Genomic DNA, 20,465 nt, shown 5'->3' with positions numbered 1-20,465 from the left:
TTTTATTCAATTATAAGAACAAGAACAAGAAAAAGAAAATGGAGAAAACAATTCTGATCACGTTTCTTCTTGTAGCCACATCAATGGTATATCAAACTCTAGCTAAAGAAGAAGAAGAAGAGGTCATTCCAGTGTCTTCATTAGCATACGAACCAACTGCAGCTTACGAGTACGACCACAAACTCCTACACCACATGAAGACACAACGCATCAATTTTCTCAAACATTGTTCGGATAAAATGAGCTCGAAATGCGGCGACGAGATGACGAAAGGATTGATCCACGACAAGCCAGTGTCGGAGGAATGTTGTGAGAACTTTTTGAAGATTGGAAGAGATTGTCACGAAGGACTGATGAATTTTGTCTCTGCCACTTATGAGCTAAAATATGTTGCTAATAAGATTCTTCCTAAGAGCAAGATGATGTGGAACAAATGTGTCCAGACCACTGCTGCTAAGATTGGTGCTCCTCTCGCTTTTGAAACTTGATTTTTGAATGAATATTGTAATATGTATAATTGTATGAACATAACAAAATTTTTGGAAAGCCCCAAATGGAATTTGGTTTTGGATTTGTGAATTGACAAAAATCTTATAAAATCAACAACATTAATTCATGAGTATTTCATCCAAAGCTTTGATTTCTCGAAGGAGATATAAATTAAAACCCTTTTGTCTCCTTCCACGTAGGAAGAACCAATCTTACGATCAACTTCTCTCCTCGCGGTTTTTAAGGGAGATATATGGGTCTTCCTTGTTGAAGCAATGTTATGAGAAGTAAGGTTGAAATTTTTGTTACCAAGAAGAAGATTCATAGTAACAACAACGGAGAGGCCGAAATTGTGTGGGTTAACTTGATAACTTTTCCAACAAGTAACTTGCCAAACTTATTTAATAAGTGTTCTGGCATTAGTTATTTCATCTATGACAAAACCACCCTAATCGTTTGTTGTGGTGACGATGAAACTGGAGCCGCTTGCATCATTTTTTCAGGAGAGATGATATTTTCAAGAAGATTCAAATTATTAGTTCTAGATCATTTTTCCCGTGATGTCATTGTGTTTATGCTTCCAATTTGATCTCGGTCGTCCTTTAGAGATTAATTAGATCGATTGAGTGGATTATTTGATGCAGCGTATCCTTGACGATTGAAAGAAGAAGCAGAGTGCAGGCGTGTGAGTGTTTATGCTATGGTTTTGGTTTACACCTGTTTTATCCCATAGGCTCATTATAACAAGCGATCGATCTAAAACTATGCATGCGTTTTGCTCCATTATTAATCAAGTAGTAACATTTTGAAAATAACAATCAACCTATCCTTTAATGACCGACCAGTAACATAAAAAAGCTAGTCGTTACAAACCAGTATAAAATAAATATAAAAAGCCTAGATCACCAAATCTTTTTTATTCATTACAAGAACAAGAAAATGGAGAAAACAATTCTGATCACGTTTCTTCTCATGGCCACCACATCAATGGTTTCTCAAACTCTAGCTCAAGAAGAAGAAGAGATCATTCCAATGTCTTCATTAGCATACGAACCAACTGCAGCTTACGAGTACGACCACGAACTCCTACACCACATGACGACAGAACGCATCAATTTTCTCCAAGATTGTTCCGATAAAATCAGCTCGAAATGCGGCGTCGAGATGACAAAAGGATTGATCAACGACAAGCCAGTGTCGGAGGAATGCTGTGAGAACTTTTTGAAGATTGGAAGAGATTGTCACGAAGGACTCATGAATTTTGTCTTTGCCACTTATGAGCTAAAAGATGTTGCTAATGAGATTCTTCCAAGGAGCAAGAAGATGTGGAACAAATGTGTTCAGACCACTGCTCCTAAGATTGGTGCTCCTCTCGCTTTTGAAACTTGATTCTTGAATGATTTGATAACAATTTTATATTTTATTATTAGACATCTATACTATTAAATGGGGAGTACACTTAGGGATAAAAAAAAAAACAAAAAATATGACATATATCCATGTTGCCAAACATACCAACTTGCCTATATAATTAAACTAAAAAATATTAAACTTCCCTAAACCAATGGTAACAATTATAAAAGAAATAAATGATTAACTCTTTCATAAGTAAATCATAAGTAAACTTCCCTAAAAAAATAGTAACAATTACTAAAGAAATAAATGATTAACTCTTCCAATATTTTAGGAAACTATATTAACTATAAAAGATATATTCCTATATTTTATGAAATTATATTAATTACAAATAAGAAATTTAAATATTTGACATACCGTCACAATAAAAAAATTACAGCCAATAAGATTACAAAATGAAAATTTTAAATATTATAATAAAAATAAAATTATTTCTATTAACAATTCCTTGAATTTTATATAGTTCTTAGAATTTTATAAAATAATAAGAGAGTTTTGCAATTAATAAAACTTATCATTTAACAAGATTTCCATAACAACTGTATCTAATTAATTTCTAATAGTAATATGAAAATAACTTAACTTTAATTTAAACAGATGATTTATTTTAAGAAATCTTGAAATAAATCAGATAATGTTTTTTAAAAAATATAAAGAAAGTTTGTGTAATTTCCATTAATTTTGTAGTAATTTTGTAAAAATTAAATAATCAAATGGAAAACATGGATATCCCGTTAGAAGCTTTCTCTCTTTTTTTTATTGATAATTAAATACAGATATTCTTTTCCCAATCTCTTATCCGCTGGACTAATATAAATATTTTTCAAACGAATAATAATTAAAAAAAAATTATTATATAACAAAAATTTACATTTGGTGGACACGGGATGTCCAAAATATACATGCCTATGTTTCTCATTTATAACTTATCTTTAACAATGAACCATATAATATATAATAAGAATAAAGAAGTCAATTAATTTTGTAATATTTTTATTATAACATATGATATAAATATACTATGAATTATATTTATATTTATGTTTGTTCTATACGGGAGTTTGAGAATGTATGTTTTTGATCGAAAATACAAATTGGTCCCATATTGAGAATGTTTTCTTTTATGCAACGAAATTTGAGAACGGGTGTAGGACATGATGGAACATGATAAAACGGAAAGAAAATTACGTCCATCCCTAAATATTTGTATTTGTCTCAAACGGGTTTTCATCATTGTTGGCGGTTATATATTTGATTTGATAGTTCACTAATTTAATAGAATCTAACCAATCATTTATCTGATTTAGTTTGTTATCAGTCAACCATTATGTTGTTCCGAATTTTAAAATATTGGTGAACCCATTATTATTTTAAATTTTCAAACATTAATAAACTAAACCAAAAAAATCAAACTAAAATCTCAATTAGTATGAGTTTGATTATGACTACTAAAATAAATTAGTTTATAAACATAACCCCGCACATATGTGCGGATCCGAATCTAGTAAAGATTATGGCGTGCAACCAAAAATAAAAATTATAACATTTTATTTCGAAAATTTATTTATAGGCCCATATTAATAAATTATGGTGTCGTTTGTTTTTTCCCGTTAATTAAATCGTCTTCTTGAGAATTTCACACCAAAAACTCTGTTTCTCTTTAAAGTTTTAACTTTTCTTTCCACCCTTTTGCAAGCTTTCCCTTAGTAGATTATACTTATTTATTCTTTAACTTTTATATTTTTAATTTAAATTCATAAATCTATACTAATAAAAAGTAGGAGCTATAAGCTCCTTAAGGCGTCCACATAGGATTTTAAACCACCAATAGGGATAAGACATGTCACTCATTAACATTTTTTAAAATCTCCAAAATTTTCAATATTAAGAATTATTTTAAATAACCTATAAGGATTTAACATGTTATTCATTAACATTTTTTAAATTTCCAGAATTTTAAGAAAAAGGAAAATTTTAAAACTTATAGAAATAAAAGAACTATCACTACAAGAAAACAGTCAATTAGCGACTACAAGTAGCGACTACATTTGTAGTCGCCAAAAATAACGACCAGATAGTGACCACTTTGCGACTATGTTGTGACTACAGTAATTTACTCGCCAAACAGTCACTGCTTTACGACCACATTAGATGGTCGTAATATAGTCGTCAATTTAGCGACTATTCTACGACTCATTCGGCGAGTCGTTAAACAGTCACCGCGTAGTCGCCAAATAGTCATAAAAGACAGTTAAAAAACGTGTTTTTTCTGTGGGGGCCAACTGATATTGAGTAGTCGCCTATTAGTGGCATAGATGTAGTCTTTAAAAACAAATTGCATCCATTTGTCATCTCATGCCAACACAATTGTCTTTCCTTCCCCAAAAAAAAATGTAGATCAAAAAAAAAATTTGACTTTATAAAAACTTTTATTTTCTCCAAAAAAATATATATATAGTTCTTAAAAAAACACAATATATATATATATATATATATATATAATGGCAGGAAATTTTTCATTAGAATTCGAATTAGTGGGGTTGGACCAATTCTCGTTTGGAAGTAGCCAAGATACAGTTCAGAATAATGGCGGTAAGTTTTTCTGTCCATGTAGTGTTTGCAAGAACAATAGATGTCTCTCGGGTAGAAGAGTTATGATGCATCCGTTCGATGCATTTTTTAAGAAGCCTATCATTTTTTTACTTTTATTCACAAACAATATTTGCATAGGATTTGTACTTATGAATATGCTCTATTTAAAGCATCTATATTGGTTATATATAGAATCTTTTCCTTATTTATTTTTTTGTTTCAATATTCATTAAGGATTAATAAATACTAAAATAATTTATGTGAAGATTTATTATTATAATTAAGATAGAAATTATATATAGAATAATATATTATAAACTCTAATCTTAAACTTATAAATTAATTCTTAATCTTAGAAATTATTGAATTTAGAAATTATTGAACTTAGAAATTATTAAATTTAGTTATATATAGAATTATTGAACTTAGAAATTTTTTTTGTTTAAGGTCATTGCATTAATTTAGGCCCAAATCTAGGTTAATTACCCAATTTAGGCCCAAATCCATTAACATTCCGTTAAAAAAAAAACCCTAATCTTCTTATCTCTTCTCATTCGAGACAAGGGTTCCTCGAGACAAACCCTAAAGCCGCAATCGACAGTCTCTCTTCACACTCTCTCTTCTCAATCGTCTTTCTCTTCTCAATCTCTCTTCTCAATCGACACTCTCTCTTCTCAATCTCTCTTCTCAGTCTCTTGTCTCAATCATCACACGATGCCTGCTCGAGGAAGAAAGAGAAAACTCGATCGTAATCATTCTCAGATTCCCGGAGGGTCAAGACTACGACATACTAATCTACCCAGTCAGTACGACTTCACGCCGGCAGTCCAAGCTCCTCGTACGCAGCAGACACCTGATGAAGTCCCCATTTTGCCACGACATTCAACGGAATCCCAGATCCGGGACTATCCTCCGCCTCAACAACTATTTCAGGGCTCCGTTACTCGCCAACCTCCACCTCAAGTACGCCGGTCTCCTTCAGTAGAAGTTAACTACAATCCAGCGACTCATGCAACTCTTCAAGATGACTCTCCGCCTTCTCCAGCTCAACGCTCTCAGGCTCGTAGTCATCAGACTCGTAGTCATCCATCGCATCCATCGTCCCAAGGCAACAACTTCGAAGAAGAAACTTCTACGGTGTTGCCGGAGCTCCAGGAGGACGTGGTTCGGGCTCTAAATGCCCTGCTTGTGGTGCCAGGTCGGGATAAGTTCACCACGGTCCTCTCTCCCACACCCTTACCGAACACCCAATGGTATGATTTTTCTCTCTTATCATGTATTTGTAATGGTGTTTTGTGAATGTTAGAAGAGAAATCTGTAGGTCAATGTTTATTTCGTTTGGTTTATTGTGTCTTTAGGATAGTGATTATGATTGTGTCTTTAGGATTGTGTCTTTAGATTCATGTTTATTTCGTTTATTATGATTTCGTTTGGTTTATTGTGTCTTTAGGATTGTGTCTTTAGATTCATGTTTATTTCGTTTGGTTTATGTTTATTTCGTTTGGTTTATTGTGTCTTTAGGATTGTGATTATGATAACGAGAGTAAGTTTATTATGATTTCGTTTGGTTTATTGTGTCTTTAGGATTGTGTCTTTAGATTCATGTTTGTGTATTCATTGCTTGTGTATTATGATATATTGCTTGTGTATTGAGATTCATGTTTATGTTTACTGGTTGAAGTATTGTTTATGTTTACTGGTTGAAGTATTGTTTCTTTTGACTCATTAACTGATGCCTCTTGTATTGTTTCTTTTCGAGGTTTACTCGTGACAAAGGGTCAAAACTTGTTCGGAAGATTACTAAAATTCTTCTAAACAAATTCGAAGGTCCCTTCTACAGCTGGACATGTGTGCCGCGGGACAAACAAGAGAGATACTTCATTGAGTTCGCGGTAAGGATATATGTCACATGTCTTCTTTTCACTTACAATAAGCCTTATGTCACATAGCTTTACATGTCTTCTTTTCACTAACAATAGCTCCTTTTTTCTAGAAAACCCACACCTGGGATCCTTTGATAACCGGAACTGTTCAAGCTTATTTTGAGAAAATCTGTCAAAAGCGGATCAAAGACATGGTTAGCAATGTGAGGACTAGTCGAGTTCAACCAACCTGGATTGGAGACACTCTCTGGAGCACGATGGAGGATTACTGGGACACTGAAGAAGCACAACAAAAGAGTAAAACCTACTCTCAGGCCCGTATGTCTGACCGTAACGGCCTAGGTCCTCATGTCCACCTCTCAGGGCCAAAGTCTTATCAACAGCTTCAAGACGAAATGGTTAAGTGTTATTTACTCTGTTATTTAACTGTTATTCTTACTTAACTGTTATTTTTTAAAGTTAATCTCTTATAACATTGCAGGTTGAGGAATTGGGAAGAGAAGTCCGACTTGGTGAGGTTTTCATCAAGGCACATACAAAGCCTGATGGTACATATGTTGATCGGAAGGCAGAAAAGATTGCAGGGACATATGAGAAGACTGTTCAAGAGAGGTTGTCTCAGCTCGAGGCAGAGTCTTTTGCTGTGTCAGATGGAGAATCACGGCCACGGGACCTCACAACAGAAGAATATACAGAAATTTTCCTGGAGGTAACTTTTTTAAAAAACCAATACACATTTATAGTCTTGGAGTTTAATTTGTCATCTTCTAACCTCCACTTTTCTCTTATTTTCAAGTCCACTGAGAAGGATTCAAGAGGAACACCTTATGGAGTTGGAAGCCTCAAGGACTGCCTTGTCGATGGAACGCATAAGCAAGCATGTGGCTCAACTACCTTTGTGGCTCTCGAAGAACAGTTGAAGAAAGCTCAACGCATGATAGAAGAACAGGCTGCTCAACTGGAGCGGCTTGCTGCGCATGATGAAGAACAGGCTGCTCAACTGCAGCGGCGTGATGCAGAACTTGCTGCGCAATCCAAAGTTATTGCTGCCCAGAACGGCAAGATTGACCAATTCTCCATCGTGGAAGATTTTCTGAGGGAATGTGATCCGCGGTTTCAGAAGTTTGTTGCAAGCCATTCAGCTAAAGAGACAACTCCAACTCCATCAACATCTGCTTAAGGTACTCTTCACTTCTAGCTCATCTTATACAATCATCTGGGATCATTTCTTTTTCTTTGTACCTTCATTTTTTCAACTTGACAGAACCTTAAGGTATTGTGTTATAACAGGGATCAATTCCAGATTTGAGAAGGATACAAGCAGACGAAGCTAACTTGGGAAACGATTGGAAGAAGCTTTTCTTGTTGTTTTCTTGATCAATGTTTTTTCTTTTTGTTATCTTTTGAACTTGGGGTTGTAATGAATATGATGTTTCTTTCTTTTTGTTAATCTTTTGAACTTGGGTTGTAATGAATATGATGATACTTAAGATGTGTTTTGTTAAGATGTGTTTTGTTTATGTAATATTAATTGTAGTTATTTTTATAATTGTTCAAATATAAGAATTAGATGTAAATCCAATTAAAGAGAATTTGTAAAACAAAATTCAAATATAAAATTAAAGATAAATCAAAATAAATATTTATAATATAAATATAAATATTTATATGTAATATTATTTAAATACATAATCGTAAAGTAGTCGTAAAGTAGTCACTACATTTAGTGACTAATTTACGACTATACAAATAGTCTTAATGTAGTCGTAAACTAGTCACTAACTTAGTGACTACATTACGACTGATTTACGACTGATTTACGACTACAAAAGATTGTCGTAATGTAGTCGCCATTTGGCGACTAAAATTACGACTATAAATTTTAGCGACTCTCAGTTAGCGACTACAGGTTTTAGTCGCAATTTGGTCGTAACACTCCTTTTAGCGACTAAATAATGACTAATAGTGTAGTCGCTATTGGCTTGTTTTCTTGTAGTGTATGTACAACATCCCACATCGTCTAGAAATCTTTAAGACATTGGTTAAGATCAGTATAAATAAAGATTAATATGCTTCCAACAGCGAATGAGCAGGAAAGCTTGATTTATAACACGTCCAAGTTAAAAAGTTTTATTCGTTTGATCTGATTTTTTATTTGATCAAACTAAAACTTTAAAAAGTTTCAAAATAATATTGAAATATTGAAAATTTTTAAAAGTTTATATTATTATAATTATTGAAACTTTTTAAAGTTCTTAGCTTTTAAAAAGTTTTTTAAATAGTTTAAAATATTATAAATATTGAAACTTTTAAAAGGTTCAAATATTATATTTTGAAACCTTTTAAAACTTCAAAATCTTATGATCTTTAAATTTTAAAAATTTATTAGCTTATAAAAGGTTTCTAAAAAAATATAATTTATAAATTTTAAAAGTTTAAAATATGATAAATATTGAAACTTTTAAAAGGTTCAAATATTAAAAATATTTAAACTTCATAGAATGTTTGAAAATATTACAATTACTTAACTTCCATAGAATTTTAAAATATTATATCTATACTAATAAAAAGTTGAAGCTATAAACTCCTAAAGGTGTCCATAAAGGATTTAAAACAACCAATAAGAATTAGATATTTCACTAATTAACTTTTTTAGAAATATAGTAGTAATCTATATTATTAAGAATTTTTAGAAGAAAAAAATTAAATTTTATAGAAATAAAAGAAATATGATTTGATATTCTTGCAGTAAAAATTTTATTTTTAAGTCTAAGAAAGAATGATTGACGTCGCAAGATCTTGAGTTGATGTTATTTGAGTTTAAAGAAGAAGGATCGACGAAAAGCACAAATATTATTTTAACTATACATGTGTTCATATTACTTTCTCTGCGAGTAAGGATTTTGGTTTGAGAAGTTTCTATACATGTGGATCTTAAACCGAATAAGTATATGGATAAAATTATCAATAATTGGATGCATATGTTGACGATGCTGGACTTTATGAATTGCACAAATTTTATGAGAAAATAAAAGATTTTGGTCTTGGAGTTTGATGGGTTAACAAGTTGTATGGTAGTCTAAAAAAATGTTTTTCAGTGAAAGAATGTGAAAAAGTTGACGAGGAAGAAGAAGAAAAAGAAGAAAAAGAAGAAAAAGAAGAAAAAGAAGAAGAGTATAACGAAGAACAGGATAAAAGTAACGATGAAAATTACCATAAAATTTGACAATGAAAATGACAAGAAAGAATGTGAAAAATAAGAAAACATTGAATAAAAAACACGAAAATAGGTGGTAGCGATCAATTAAATATGAAAAACGAGATAAATTCAAGATTACAAAATTATTTCGTTTTTCCGGTGGTCAAATAAATGGTTTAGGATATATGAGGTCACCAGTTTGATTCGCCTTGCCTGGACGTCGAGTAAAATTCATAATTTATTTGATCTGATCTGAATGTATAACACAACTCATTTTTATAGTTTTAAAAATTATGTATCTGAAATTTAAATTTTTATTTAATACTAATATAATCTATTTTTATAAGATAATATTTTATTACTGTCATCAATCACATACTCCCTGCATTTCATAATATAAGATGTTTTAGAGAAGATTTTTATGTTACATAATATAAGATGTTTTCAAGTTTTTATGCTACTTTTAGATTAGTTTAATATATTTTATTATGCAGTTTTATTTATGATTGGTTGAACTTTTTTAAAGTGGTCATTTCTTATATTTTGAAACGGAGTGAGTATATATAATTTTCATCAAAATATATCGAATAAAGCCACGCTTAGCATGGGTTCAAAACCTAGTTATACTAAATAAAAGTAGGAGCTATAAGCTTCTAAGGCTGTCCACCTAAGCTTTAATACAACCAATAGGGATTCAACATGTCACTAATTAACATTTTTAGAAATTTGCAGAATTTTATATATTAAAAGTTTTTAATCACCAGTCAAAAGACATCTTAATATTTAACAGTTTTGAAATTATGTAAAATTTCTATATTAAAATATTTACAAATTAGTAAAATTTACGAATATTAATTGTGATAATGGTGATTCGTATCTTTCAAAAATATAAATTTTCTTCTTTCGTGTGTTGCTGAAAATTGTAAGAAAAGTAAAATCCTAAAACATGAACGCCTCTTATTTCTTAGAACTACTTAGTGTTTTATTCACAATAAGATTATACCTACCAATTGTTTCTTTTTTCTTCGTGCCAACTTTTTTAAAATATACATACTAATTTTATATTAAATCAGTGTTTAAGCATAACGTTGTTAACAATTTATCTTCAAATTAGTTTCGCTGAAGTTTTATGCAACTCGCCTCTCAAATCCAGAAGTGACGTTCTCCACACTTCTAGACCATCTTTGTGTAATACAATTGTATTAAGTGGACTGCTTCAAAATTTTATGTATTATATTTTTGTGTTCTAGGTGTCATGGAACAATATTGTGACCTTCTCCTTAATTACTTAGTTGATATGTGAAAAGTGCATATTGATATATTGTTATGATGTTTGTTTTAATATATAGAAGTTTATATATTTTAATTAATAAATATATATTTTGATTTACATTATAGTTTTCTGAATAATGTGTTTGAAATAAAATAGTTGCCTTAATAATAATTCAGAGACTAAAACTATTACTTTTGTCATGTGTTAAAAGTATATATTATCGAGTTTTCGTCTCAGAACTCCCTAAAACATTTCTGACAATCTCAAAAGTCCCTCTTTTTTTTGGCATTTGTTTTTGATTTTTTTTTAAATCGAGAATGTGTTGTTTTACACTATTGTCCATAGAAAACTTAGATATTTACAAAAAATACCTTGGTAGTATCCACCCAAAAAACTGAATCGGATCTAAGATCGGTTTTTTTTATAAAAAAAACTGTAAATTAAAACTGCTCTCTCTCTCGTCACTCTTCTCTTTCTTCGGGAAATTCGAATCGATTTGGGTAAAACTGTAGAACTAGGGTTTTCTCGTTTTCATTCAATCAACCAAAAATAGAGTAAGAAGATGGTGAAAACAAGGGGGGGCCTGTGAGGAGGAGTGAGCGTTTGAAAGAGAAGAAGATCTCAGAAGGAGATGGTGGTTCGAAAGCAAAATCCGATTCGCCGGAAGTAGGTGTGTCGGGTTTGAGTCCGGCGACAGTAGGAGGAGAGAGAGCTTTGAGTACGGTGGCGGAAGAAAGTGAAAGTCGAGTTTTGGAGGAACCCAATCCGGTGGTCGGAAGAGAAAATGCGAACGAAGTAGAGAAAGCAAAATCCGCTACTCCGGAATCAAGTAATGGAGAAGAAGATGATGAAGAAGGAGGAGATAACGAGAGATCTACTTCTGTGGAATCAAGCGATGGAGAAGAAGAAGGAAACGATGAAGGGGAAGAAGGAAACGATGAAGGGGAAGAAGAAAAAGATGAAGTGGAAGAAGAAAACGATGAAGGAGAAGAATGTGAAGAAGGGGTAGAAAAAGACGATGAAGGGGAAGAAGAAAACGATGAAGGAGAAGAAGGTGAAGAAGGGGAAGAAAAAGACGATGAAGGGGAAGAAGAAAACGATGAAGGAGAAGAATCGGAAGAAAAAGACGATGAAGGAGAAGATTGTGAAGAAGGGGAAGAAAAAGACGATGAAGGGGAAGAAGAAAACGATGAAGGAGAAGAATCGGAAGAAAAAGACGATGAAGGAGAAGAATGTGAAGAAGGGGAAGAAAAAGACGATGAAGGGGAAGAAGAAAACGATGAAGGAGAAGAATCGGAAGAAAAAGACGATGAAGGAGAAGAAGAAGAAGAAGAAGATAAGGAGGGAAGTTCGAACTCGGCAGGTAACTCGAGAAGGAGTACAAGCGAAAGTGAGATGGAGCACGAGGAGGACAACGATGCAAGTGTAAGTACAACAAGTCTGTGTCATTCGTTCGGAATTTGAAAACTCATTGGAATTTGAAATTGATCAAGTAGAACTGGTGCAACTATTGGTGTAGAACTAGTAGAACTTGTGCAACTATTGGGTGTAGAACTAGTAGAACTGGTACAACTAGGTGGTGTAGAACTAGTAGAACTGGTAGAACTAGTTGTTGTATAATTGGTATAACTCATATAAAACTGATATTGTTGCAGGAATCGGAGGAAACAGAAGCGATGAAACCTTTAGGAATGCACTTCGAGCCTAGCCAGTACAACAAGAAAATCAAGCTATCGACTAGGTGTCATATTTTTGAAACTTTGAAAACGCTGGATAAATTAGAGCATCCACTAACTAGTTCTGAGAGGGATTGGTTTGAGAATCATCCACAATTCAAGCACATTTTTCACATGCCAAGGGAACCAAACCACAAGCTTATGGGAATGTGGATGCTCTTACTTCGAACGGCTAAAATCGAAAAAAAGAAGGAAGCATGGTTTGTTGTGAATGGTGTTCCAATCCGGTATGGTCTGAGAGAACATGCTTTGATGTCTGGATTAGATTGTCGGTGCTATCCACTTGATTACAAGGAAGCCGGCGGTACCGTGTTTCGAAGGAAATATTTTTTACGAAAAAAAAAGATTACACTTGAAGATGTGAGGAGACACCTATTGGTAATGCAACCAGATCGTACTCGTGATAGGTTGAAGATGGCGGTTCTCTACTTTTTAGGAAGCATCATTGCAGGCTATACAAAAGACTCGGGGAGAGATGCAATGGGTATCGATGATTTTGTTGTAAGCGCAGTGAATGATCTAGGTTTTTGTGTGTCTTTTCCTTGGGGGAGATTATCATTCGAGAACATGCTAGAAGAGATTTCCCATACAATGAGTCATTTTAATGGGGTCGTGGTTAAAGAGAATGCGTTATGGCCTGTTCCAGGTTTCTGTATTCCATTGGAGGTTAGTTAGTTTAAAATTTGAAGTTTTCTCATTGTTGATATTTCTTATAAGTGAAGCTGATTTTAGTTTTTTTTCTTTTGTTGTGTAGTTTTTACTATTTGAGGCAGTTCCAATTTTGGCGAACACTTACGTTGACCAAATTCCTGAGGCGGATGCAAGTTGTCCTAGGATGTGCAGGAGGAAATTTAAGAGGACCGGTCAGAAAGGTTTTCCTCTAAAGAATATTGGTGATACACTTGGTACAACAACGGTTAGTTATCCTAGCAATTGCCATTATTAATCATTTGAATAAATTGGTTTGTAATGTATCTAAAGTAGGTCGTTTACACAGGCAATTGCTAGTGTGATCCCTCATAATGATGAAGAAATTCCTCTTCTCGATTTAATCATGGAAGAAGCTGAGGAAGAGGATACCCATGATGTCGTTGTTGCCAATTGGATGTGGCGCCTTCGTAGAGGACTACCTGTACTTTTGGAGGAGATGTACACAGCCGATGTGGCTACTCGTTCAGGACAAAACGATGCGAATGAGGAAATAGTCGCCAATGAACAACCGAGAGAAGATACTATTGAGTTGGTGGATCTTCTAAGGACCATGAAGCAGGATATGAAAACCCAGTTCGATAACATTTCGGCGAAGATTGATGGGCTTGAAAAAAGGATCGAACCGTTGGAAGTATATGTGAAAGAGCAAGAGAAACCAAAGGTAATACTTCGTAATACTATAGTAATACTTGATAATACTAGAAGGTGTTAACAAAATTTGGTTTCATGTCAGGCGCCTGTAGCTGATGAGCAACCGAGTACTTCGCAAGAAGGAGGGAGAGGGACGAAGAGGAAAAGGTCTAAGAAGTAGTAAAACTATGTTATTTTCTTTGATTTGTCATCGTAGTACTAGTAAAACTATGTAAAACTTCGTTATTTTGTTGGATTTGCGATTGGTACTAGTATTACTAGTTAAACTATGTAAAACTATGTTATTTTCTTGGATTTTCTGTTCGTATTTATGGTAAAACTACGTAAAACTAAACAAAAACTAGAGAATTCATATAAGAAAAATATAGAACATGATTCAATTCAAGGAGGCATAATCCTAGAAGTCACATAGAACATCATGATTAAACAAGAGAAGTCACATGAAAGATAAGAAACTGATTCAACAAGAGAATTCAAAGAAAAGATAAGAAACAGAATCTGATTCAACAAGTTTTAAACCAACGTAGAATGAGATCGACTCAGATAATATCAATCGAAACACAACCTATCCAGGAGATCGAATCGAGTGGTAAGCAACGCCAACTCCTCCTTTAGTTTGGCAATCTCGTCACTCTTCTCCTTAAACTCCATCTGCAAATTATAGATATTAGTATGATGGGGTTCAAATTCCTTCAATCTCTCCCAGTGGTTATCAACATTTTTCCTTAAGGTTTGGGTTTCTTCTTCAATTGCATCAGCCCAATTTTTCCACCTTTGCAATCCATCATCCTGCAAAATATATCAACGAACAGACATCATACTCAGGTATCTCAATTGTATTTGATTAAATTTAATTTACCTTATACTTAACGCAAGTAAACCATCTCTTTTTCTCTGTTTCTGTTGGAGAGATCTCATTGACAATTCGTTTGCCACATGGGCAAATTCGAGGCATGCCAAAATCACCATCGGCTATGGCTTCTCGCCATGCTTCTAACTTCCTCGCCCTCTTATGATCAGCATAGTATTGGTCGGCCTCAAATTGTTCCATAGTTTGAGAAGGAGAGAAATAGATCTAGGATCTTCGACTTTGAAGATGAGAGAAGAGAAGACTCGGTGTACTTTAGGTTTCGAAGAAGAAAATGAATGAATGGCTGAGAATGAGCTGGAGTGAAGATAGATAAAAAATAAAACTTCATGCTGTGGTCAAAAAAGAAAGAAAAAACGAAATTCTGGCCACGTGTAAAAGATGTGTGCGTTCACACTGCGTGTTCACACACAGTTTTACCGAGTAATGCGGTTGCACTAAACTTGCAAATAGTTGTACTTTAGAGGTTTCTCAGTTTAATTAGTTTTACTAAACCTTAGCATTACTTTTTTTAGTTTTACAGTTGATTAAACTTAACTAACATACAATTACAAGCTTTTTGCAACTTCATAAGTTAAAACTTATAATTCTATAACTTTTTTCATGCTTACTTGGTAATTATTTACAAAGTGACATTAAAAGTGTAAGGAAACACTTGTTGAGATTCTTCAATAAATAAACTTAAAATTGGTATATTTTCGAAATTATTCATTTATAGTAGAAACCTATGTATAACATTTATACTATACAATATGTATTGATTTTAGGTAGTACCAATTTTATTATTTTACCAGTTTTATCTTAGTTCTGCCAGTTCTACTCTCTCATATACACATATTTTGAAAGAAGAAAATATTAATAGACTTCAAATTAAGTTTCAAACCAAGTTTTACATTAAGTATCAAACCAAACACAATTGATACATGAAGAGGTGAATCAAACATGAACATTATCTCCAAATAACAACCATTGGAGTCCTTGTCTCCGGCGCCTTTTATTCTGCGTCCTAGGTCGAGTTTTTGGTCGTTTTTCCCCAGCAGATGCATACCTTTTTGTTTTCTTTCTTCCCCCTCTTATTTTCCGATTCGGAGGTATGATCTCCATATCTTGGACGTCATCTAGGACATCCCATCGAGACTTATCAGGTACTAAATAAATTGTCCTGCAATATGCAATTGCCCACAGCTCCGTCCAATAATACTTAGAACACAACTCATGTAACTCGAAATCCTTACCTCCATATTTTTGGTATGTAATGAAAGACGCCAATGCATGCACACAAGGATACTTTTGTATATCGAAAAACCTACAACTGCAACTTCTCAATCGCAACTTCACCAAATAAGGCTTTCCGTCACTGTCAATGACATTGTATTCAAGCTCGAAACCATTTAGCTCTATCACCTTTAGTTTCTCAGCAGTTGCCCATAAATCATGTAAGTAGTTCTCCACTAAAGGCACCAATTTATTTGCGACTGATCCAGACACAGCATCTTTTCGATGTTCATTAAACCATTCAGAGAATTTTTTAAGTATTGCATCAAGCATGGGTATCAAGGAGTACCTCCTTGCATCTTTGAATACACTGTTCAACGATTCAACACAGTTGCTTGTGTCTAGGTTGTATCTATCTCCTGGAAAAACACATCGTGCCCATCTTTCTTTCTGGGTAGATTCTTCAAGATACTTGGCAGCAGAAGGATATCTTGTCGTAAAAGATGCGTAAGCAATGTTGAACTCAGCCACTGTGTAAAACCTACTACACTCCATGAATCTCCATGCAACAACGTCTTTGTTCACGTTACGAGCATAACCTTTCACATTTTGGGATAAATGCCATATACAAAAACCATGATGAGCCAGAGGATACACATTAGCTATAGCTTTTATGAGACTTGTATTTCTGTCAGTCATAAATACTATTTCAGAAGAATCCCCAACAACGGTTTTCAACATCTCCAAAAACCAATTCCAACTTGCATCATTCTCACCATCAAGAACACCAAACGCCAAGGGATAATGGTGACGGTTAGGATCTTGAGCCGACGCAAAAACAAGAACACCCTTATATCCGTTCTTTAGAAAAGTTGCATCCATAGTTATAACTTTCCTCATGACTTTAAATCCTTCAATGCTAGCTCCCAAAGCTATGAACAAGTACATGAATTTATTATTCTCATTGCAATGCACATATGATCTTGTACCATGATTAACCTTCTCTAACATGTGCAGATAACATCGCAGCATCTTGTAGCTTTCTTCTGGGCTACCTTTCAAATCAGTAACAGCTTGATTTTTCCCTCTCAACGCCGTGGAATATGATATATCAACACCTAATTTTGTCTTGACAAGATCCATGATAATTTTTGAAGGTGGAGTTCTATTTGTCCTGAATAATCACCATGTAAAAGAGAAGCAACTAATTGTGGAGTGCCTTGCCTCTTACTATTGCTTGAACTTTGACTAGCCCGAGAGCATGTATGCATCTTGTTGTGCCTTCTAATCGAGAAAATATCTGTACCTCGAATCCTACCACCTCGTAAACCCCAGTTACATCCTTCTTTAGGACATTTGACCACATAACGCACCTTGTCCGACTTTACTATTTCAAAACTAAAACAGTTAGCGAATGAAGCTCTATCCACCACATCTTGCAATGCCTTCTTGTTTGGAAATTCTTGAAGTTTAGTCAGATCCAAACCGTCATCCCATGGTTCAATATACTTACACGGTTCTACAACAGGGCGTGGCTCAGTATATTCATCACCTTCATCACGTGATTCAGCTTCACCCTCTTTATTAGAATCACCCTCTACAGCCTTTTCTTTGCCTACGTAGACAACAATGGCGTTAGGTCCGATTTCACCATCCTTCGCATGTTGGTTTTCATAGTTCATACCAACAGAACTTTGGTCCCCTATGGGCACTGTGGGCACTGTGGGCACTATGGGCACTATGGGAACTTGCTCAGGCTGAGGCTCAGAAGGGATGACATTCACAAACAACATACATCTTCGCTTCTCATAATTAACGGAGTCTAGATAAACATTAACATCCTCATCATCATTAAGCTCACAATGCTCCAATGTTTCTACCAGTAGTGGCTTGTAGCTCAGCTGCAACTGAACGTTACTTTCAACAAACCCAAGCTTCCTCTGTATCCTTGCTTTTAACATCAACAATGTTATATTCCTCTTGAACATTATACTATACATGCGTCCTTCATATTTAAAATGTAGGCTGACGTTCTCGCATATTGTATCCTGCCAAACCAACCAATATAAAAAAATCATAATTAGTACTACTACCAGTTTTACTAGTTTTACTAAATATACCAGTTTCACCACCTTCTCTCTCCTATCAAAATCGAATTGAATGGTAGACGAGTTCTAATCGAGTTAATTCACTGAAATTGAAAGCCAAATCCCTTTCTTATCTAATAGATAGCTCAATCGACCAATAAACCTTTGTAAAACACCCAATGTGCTAAGCTTTCTTCGATCTAAATCCAATTGAATTTCTAAATTTACAATTCAAAAACAATTTCAACCAAAAGCTACTCAAATGAGAAGTAACGCACCTGCATTTTGAAGAACAACTTGATTCAACTCGAGTTGGTGAAGAACGACAGCAGTAGGAGCTCCGACGACGGAAGAATCGCCGGCGGCTGGATTGAGACGTGAGTAACCAGGTGGGTTTCGAGTGGGTTTATCGGGTCGAAAACGAGAGCTGGATATGTTTTTTTATTTAAAAATTTTAATCTAAATCAATGAAATTAGAAGGCTAAAATCGTCTCACCATCTCTTATTAAAAAAAGTGAGGGTATGAAGAATAGAGAGGGAGATAAGAGATTTGTCAAATTTTTTTAGGGAGTTTTGAGACGTTTACTCATATATTATCTACATCAATATGTTAAAAATAATATTTTATTAATTGTTATTATGATTTTTAGTCTTTTTTCTTAATCAAAAAGCATAAATGATAGTTAAGTATATTAAAGAAAAATTTACTTAAAAATAATCAAAAATAAAGCATTATAAAGCATTATACTTAATATACTTATCAAACTATATAAAACGCCTATATGAACTGAGATCATATTGAGTTCATACATTGTTATTATCCGTATAGTCGTTCCATATATTGTTGATGGTTGTTTTCAATATTGTGATAGTATTTTTTAAGTATATTATTATTGTTGCATATATATATATATATGACATTATATACCTACTTAAAAACAATCGATATAAATATACCCGCACATAGCGCGGGTTAATAACCTAGTGTAAAATAAAAGGTTTGACAGCTATAACAAAAAATTTAGATCTATTGGTGGAGATTATCTTATATAATATAATAAGATTTTTTCTAACTTTTACTTACATTGCGACATTTGGCATTCTCTTTTACTGACATATGTCATCCTTTATTTTCATTTTATTCTTTTAAAACAAATTTCTATCATTTTCAATTCCAAATAATCATATACTTCTCTTCTTAATGTTGGTAAAATTAACATATATTTTTAAATCCACTATTATATCTTAAGTACTTTTGTCAAAAAAAATCAGATTATTTTATAATAAAATCTCATATTATATATATGATACAAAATGTAATATTCTATAACATTTACTAATAAATAACTGATATTTGATACATCTACTTTACACATTTTTCTTACATTTTATTTAATTTGTTTTTCATCCTTTAAAGTGAAATACACACACTATTTTATAATAAAAGAAAATATCATAATAAAAACCATATTTTGGATGAGAAATGAAATAGTATCATAATAATCATACTTCTCTTCTTAATGAAATGAAATAGTTTATGAGAAAGTATCATTATGATTAAGCCTTTATGTAATTCTATAATCCTTAGTTTTTACATGTTTTAAAATCATATAATATTTTTTTTTCATTAATTGAGTAGGCAATAAAGTTAGCCAGTTCCACACTTCCACTAAAATCCTACTAAATTATGATAAATTACACAACAATAGCTTTTCCTTTCATATCAATACACATATCAACATAAAATCGATTTTGTCAAGAGCATTTCGGAACTGTTGTCATGTTTAAATCATATATAAAATAAGATTTTCAGATATTTTGACTTTCTTGATTTTCTATCTATTTATTTCATTAGAAAATTATAAGTGACATATTTAAAATAGTATTAATTAAATCAATAAGTTTGATTATTTTTTTTATGGAAAATATATTAAAATTTTATATTTAATATCATGTAGTGGGTTACAAATTGCTTTTACCATACATTAAAGAGAGTTATAATTTCAATAATCATGCATTGAAATGTATTTAGTCTAATGAAAAGATTTTTGTTGCGAATATTTATGTTACAAAAGTTATGACACCAAATTCCATAATTCCCAAATTTGTAACTGTTAATAAAATATTTTGAACCTAAGAGTAACATCTATCTAACATTCAAATAGCGTACGTATATATAGCCATAGGTAGGCATTTACTTAAATACTTGGACTCAAATTTACTCTCAAATTCTAGACATGTTATAACATATATCATCAACGCTGCAAGAAGAAAAAAGATCGTCATATTTCTTGATTATGATGGTACCCTTCTCCAATCCTCGATGATCCAAACAGAGGTTTGAT

At 33.0% G+C, this 20,465-nt stretch overlaps 4 protein-coding genes across 4 annotated transcripts; all 4 read left to right on the top strand.

Annotated features, from left to right (window-relative positions):
- On the top strand, nt 34-488 carry LOC104758631. Its single transcript, XM_010481523.1, has one exon. It carries the CDS (start codon nt 39-41, stop codon nt 486-488), a length of 450 nt encoding a protein of 149 aa, XP_010479825.1. The 5' UTR covers nt 34-38.
- LOC104758630 lies at nt 1,429-1,885 on the top strand. Its single transcript, XM_010481522.1, has one exon. The coding sequence runs from the start codon at nt 1,429-1,431 to the stop codon at nt 1,876-1,878; it is 450 nt and encodes a 149-aa protein (XP_010479824.1). The 3' UTR covers nt 1,879-1,885.
- Nucleotides 12,175-13,534, top strand: LOC104760003 (uncharacterized protein At3g43530-like). The gene is made up of 3 exons (XM_019239048.1): nt 12,175-12,277; nt 12,508-13,254; nt 13,343-13,534. The coding sequence occupies exons 1-3, from the start codon at nt 12,248-12,250 to the stop codon at nt 13,532-13,534; spliced, it is 969 nt and encodes a 322-aa protein (XP_019094593.1). The 5' UTR covers nt 12,175-12,247.
- Nucleotides 13,609-14,183, top strand: LOC109130008. Its single transcript, XM_019239152.1, has 2 exons — nt 13,609-13,960; nt 14,033-14,183. The coding sequence occupies exons 1-2, from the start codon at nt 13,643-13,645 to the stop codon at nt 14,108-14,110; spliced, it is 396 nt and encodes a 131-aa protein (XP_019094697.1). The 5' UTR covers nt 13,609-13,642; the 3' UTR covers nt 14,111-14,183.

Source organism: Camelina sativa, chromosome 17, assembly GCF_000633955.1.
Source record: "Camelina sativa cultivar DH55 chromosome 17, Cs, whole genome shotgun sequence".
Lineage (NCBI taxonomy): Eukaryota > Viridiplantae > Streptophyta > Magnoliopsida > Brassicales > Brassicaceae > Camelina > Camelina sativa.
Note: the sequence above shows the minus strand (reverse complement) of the source record. Positions and strands in the feature narration are given on the sequence as shown.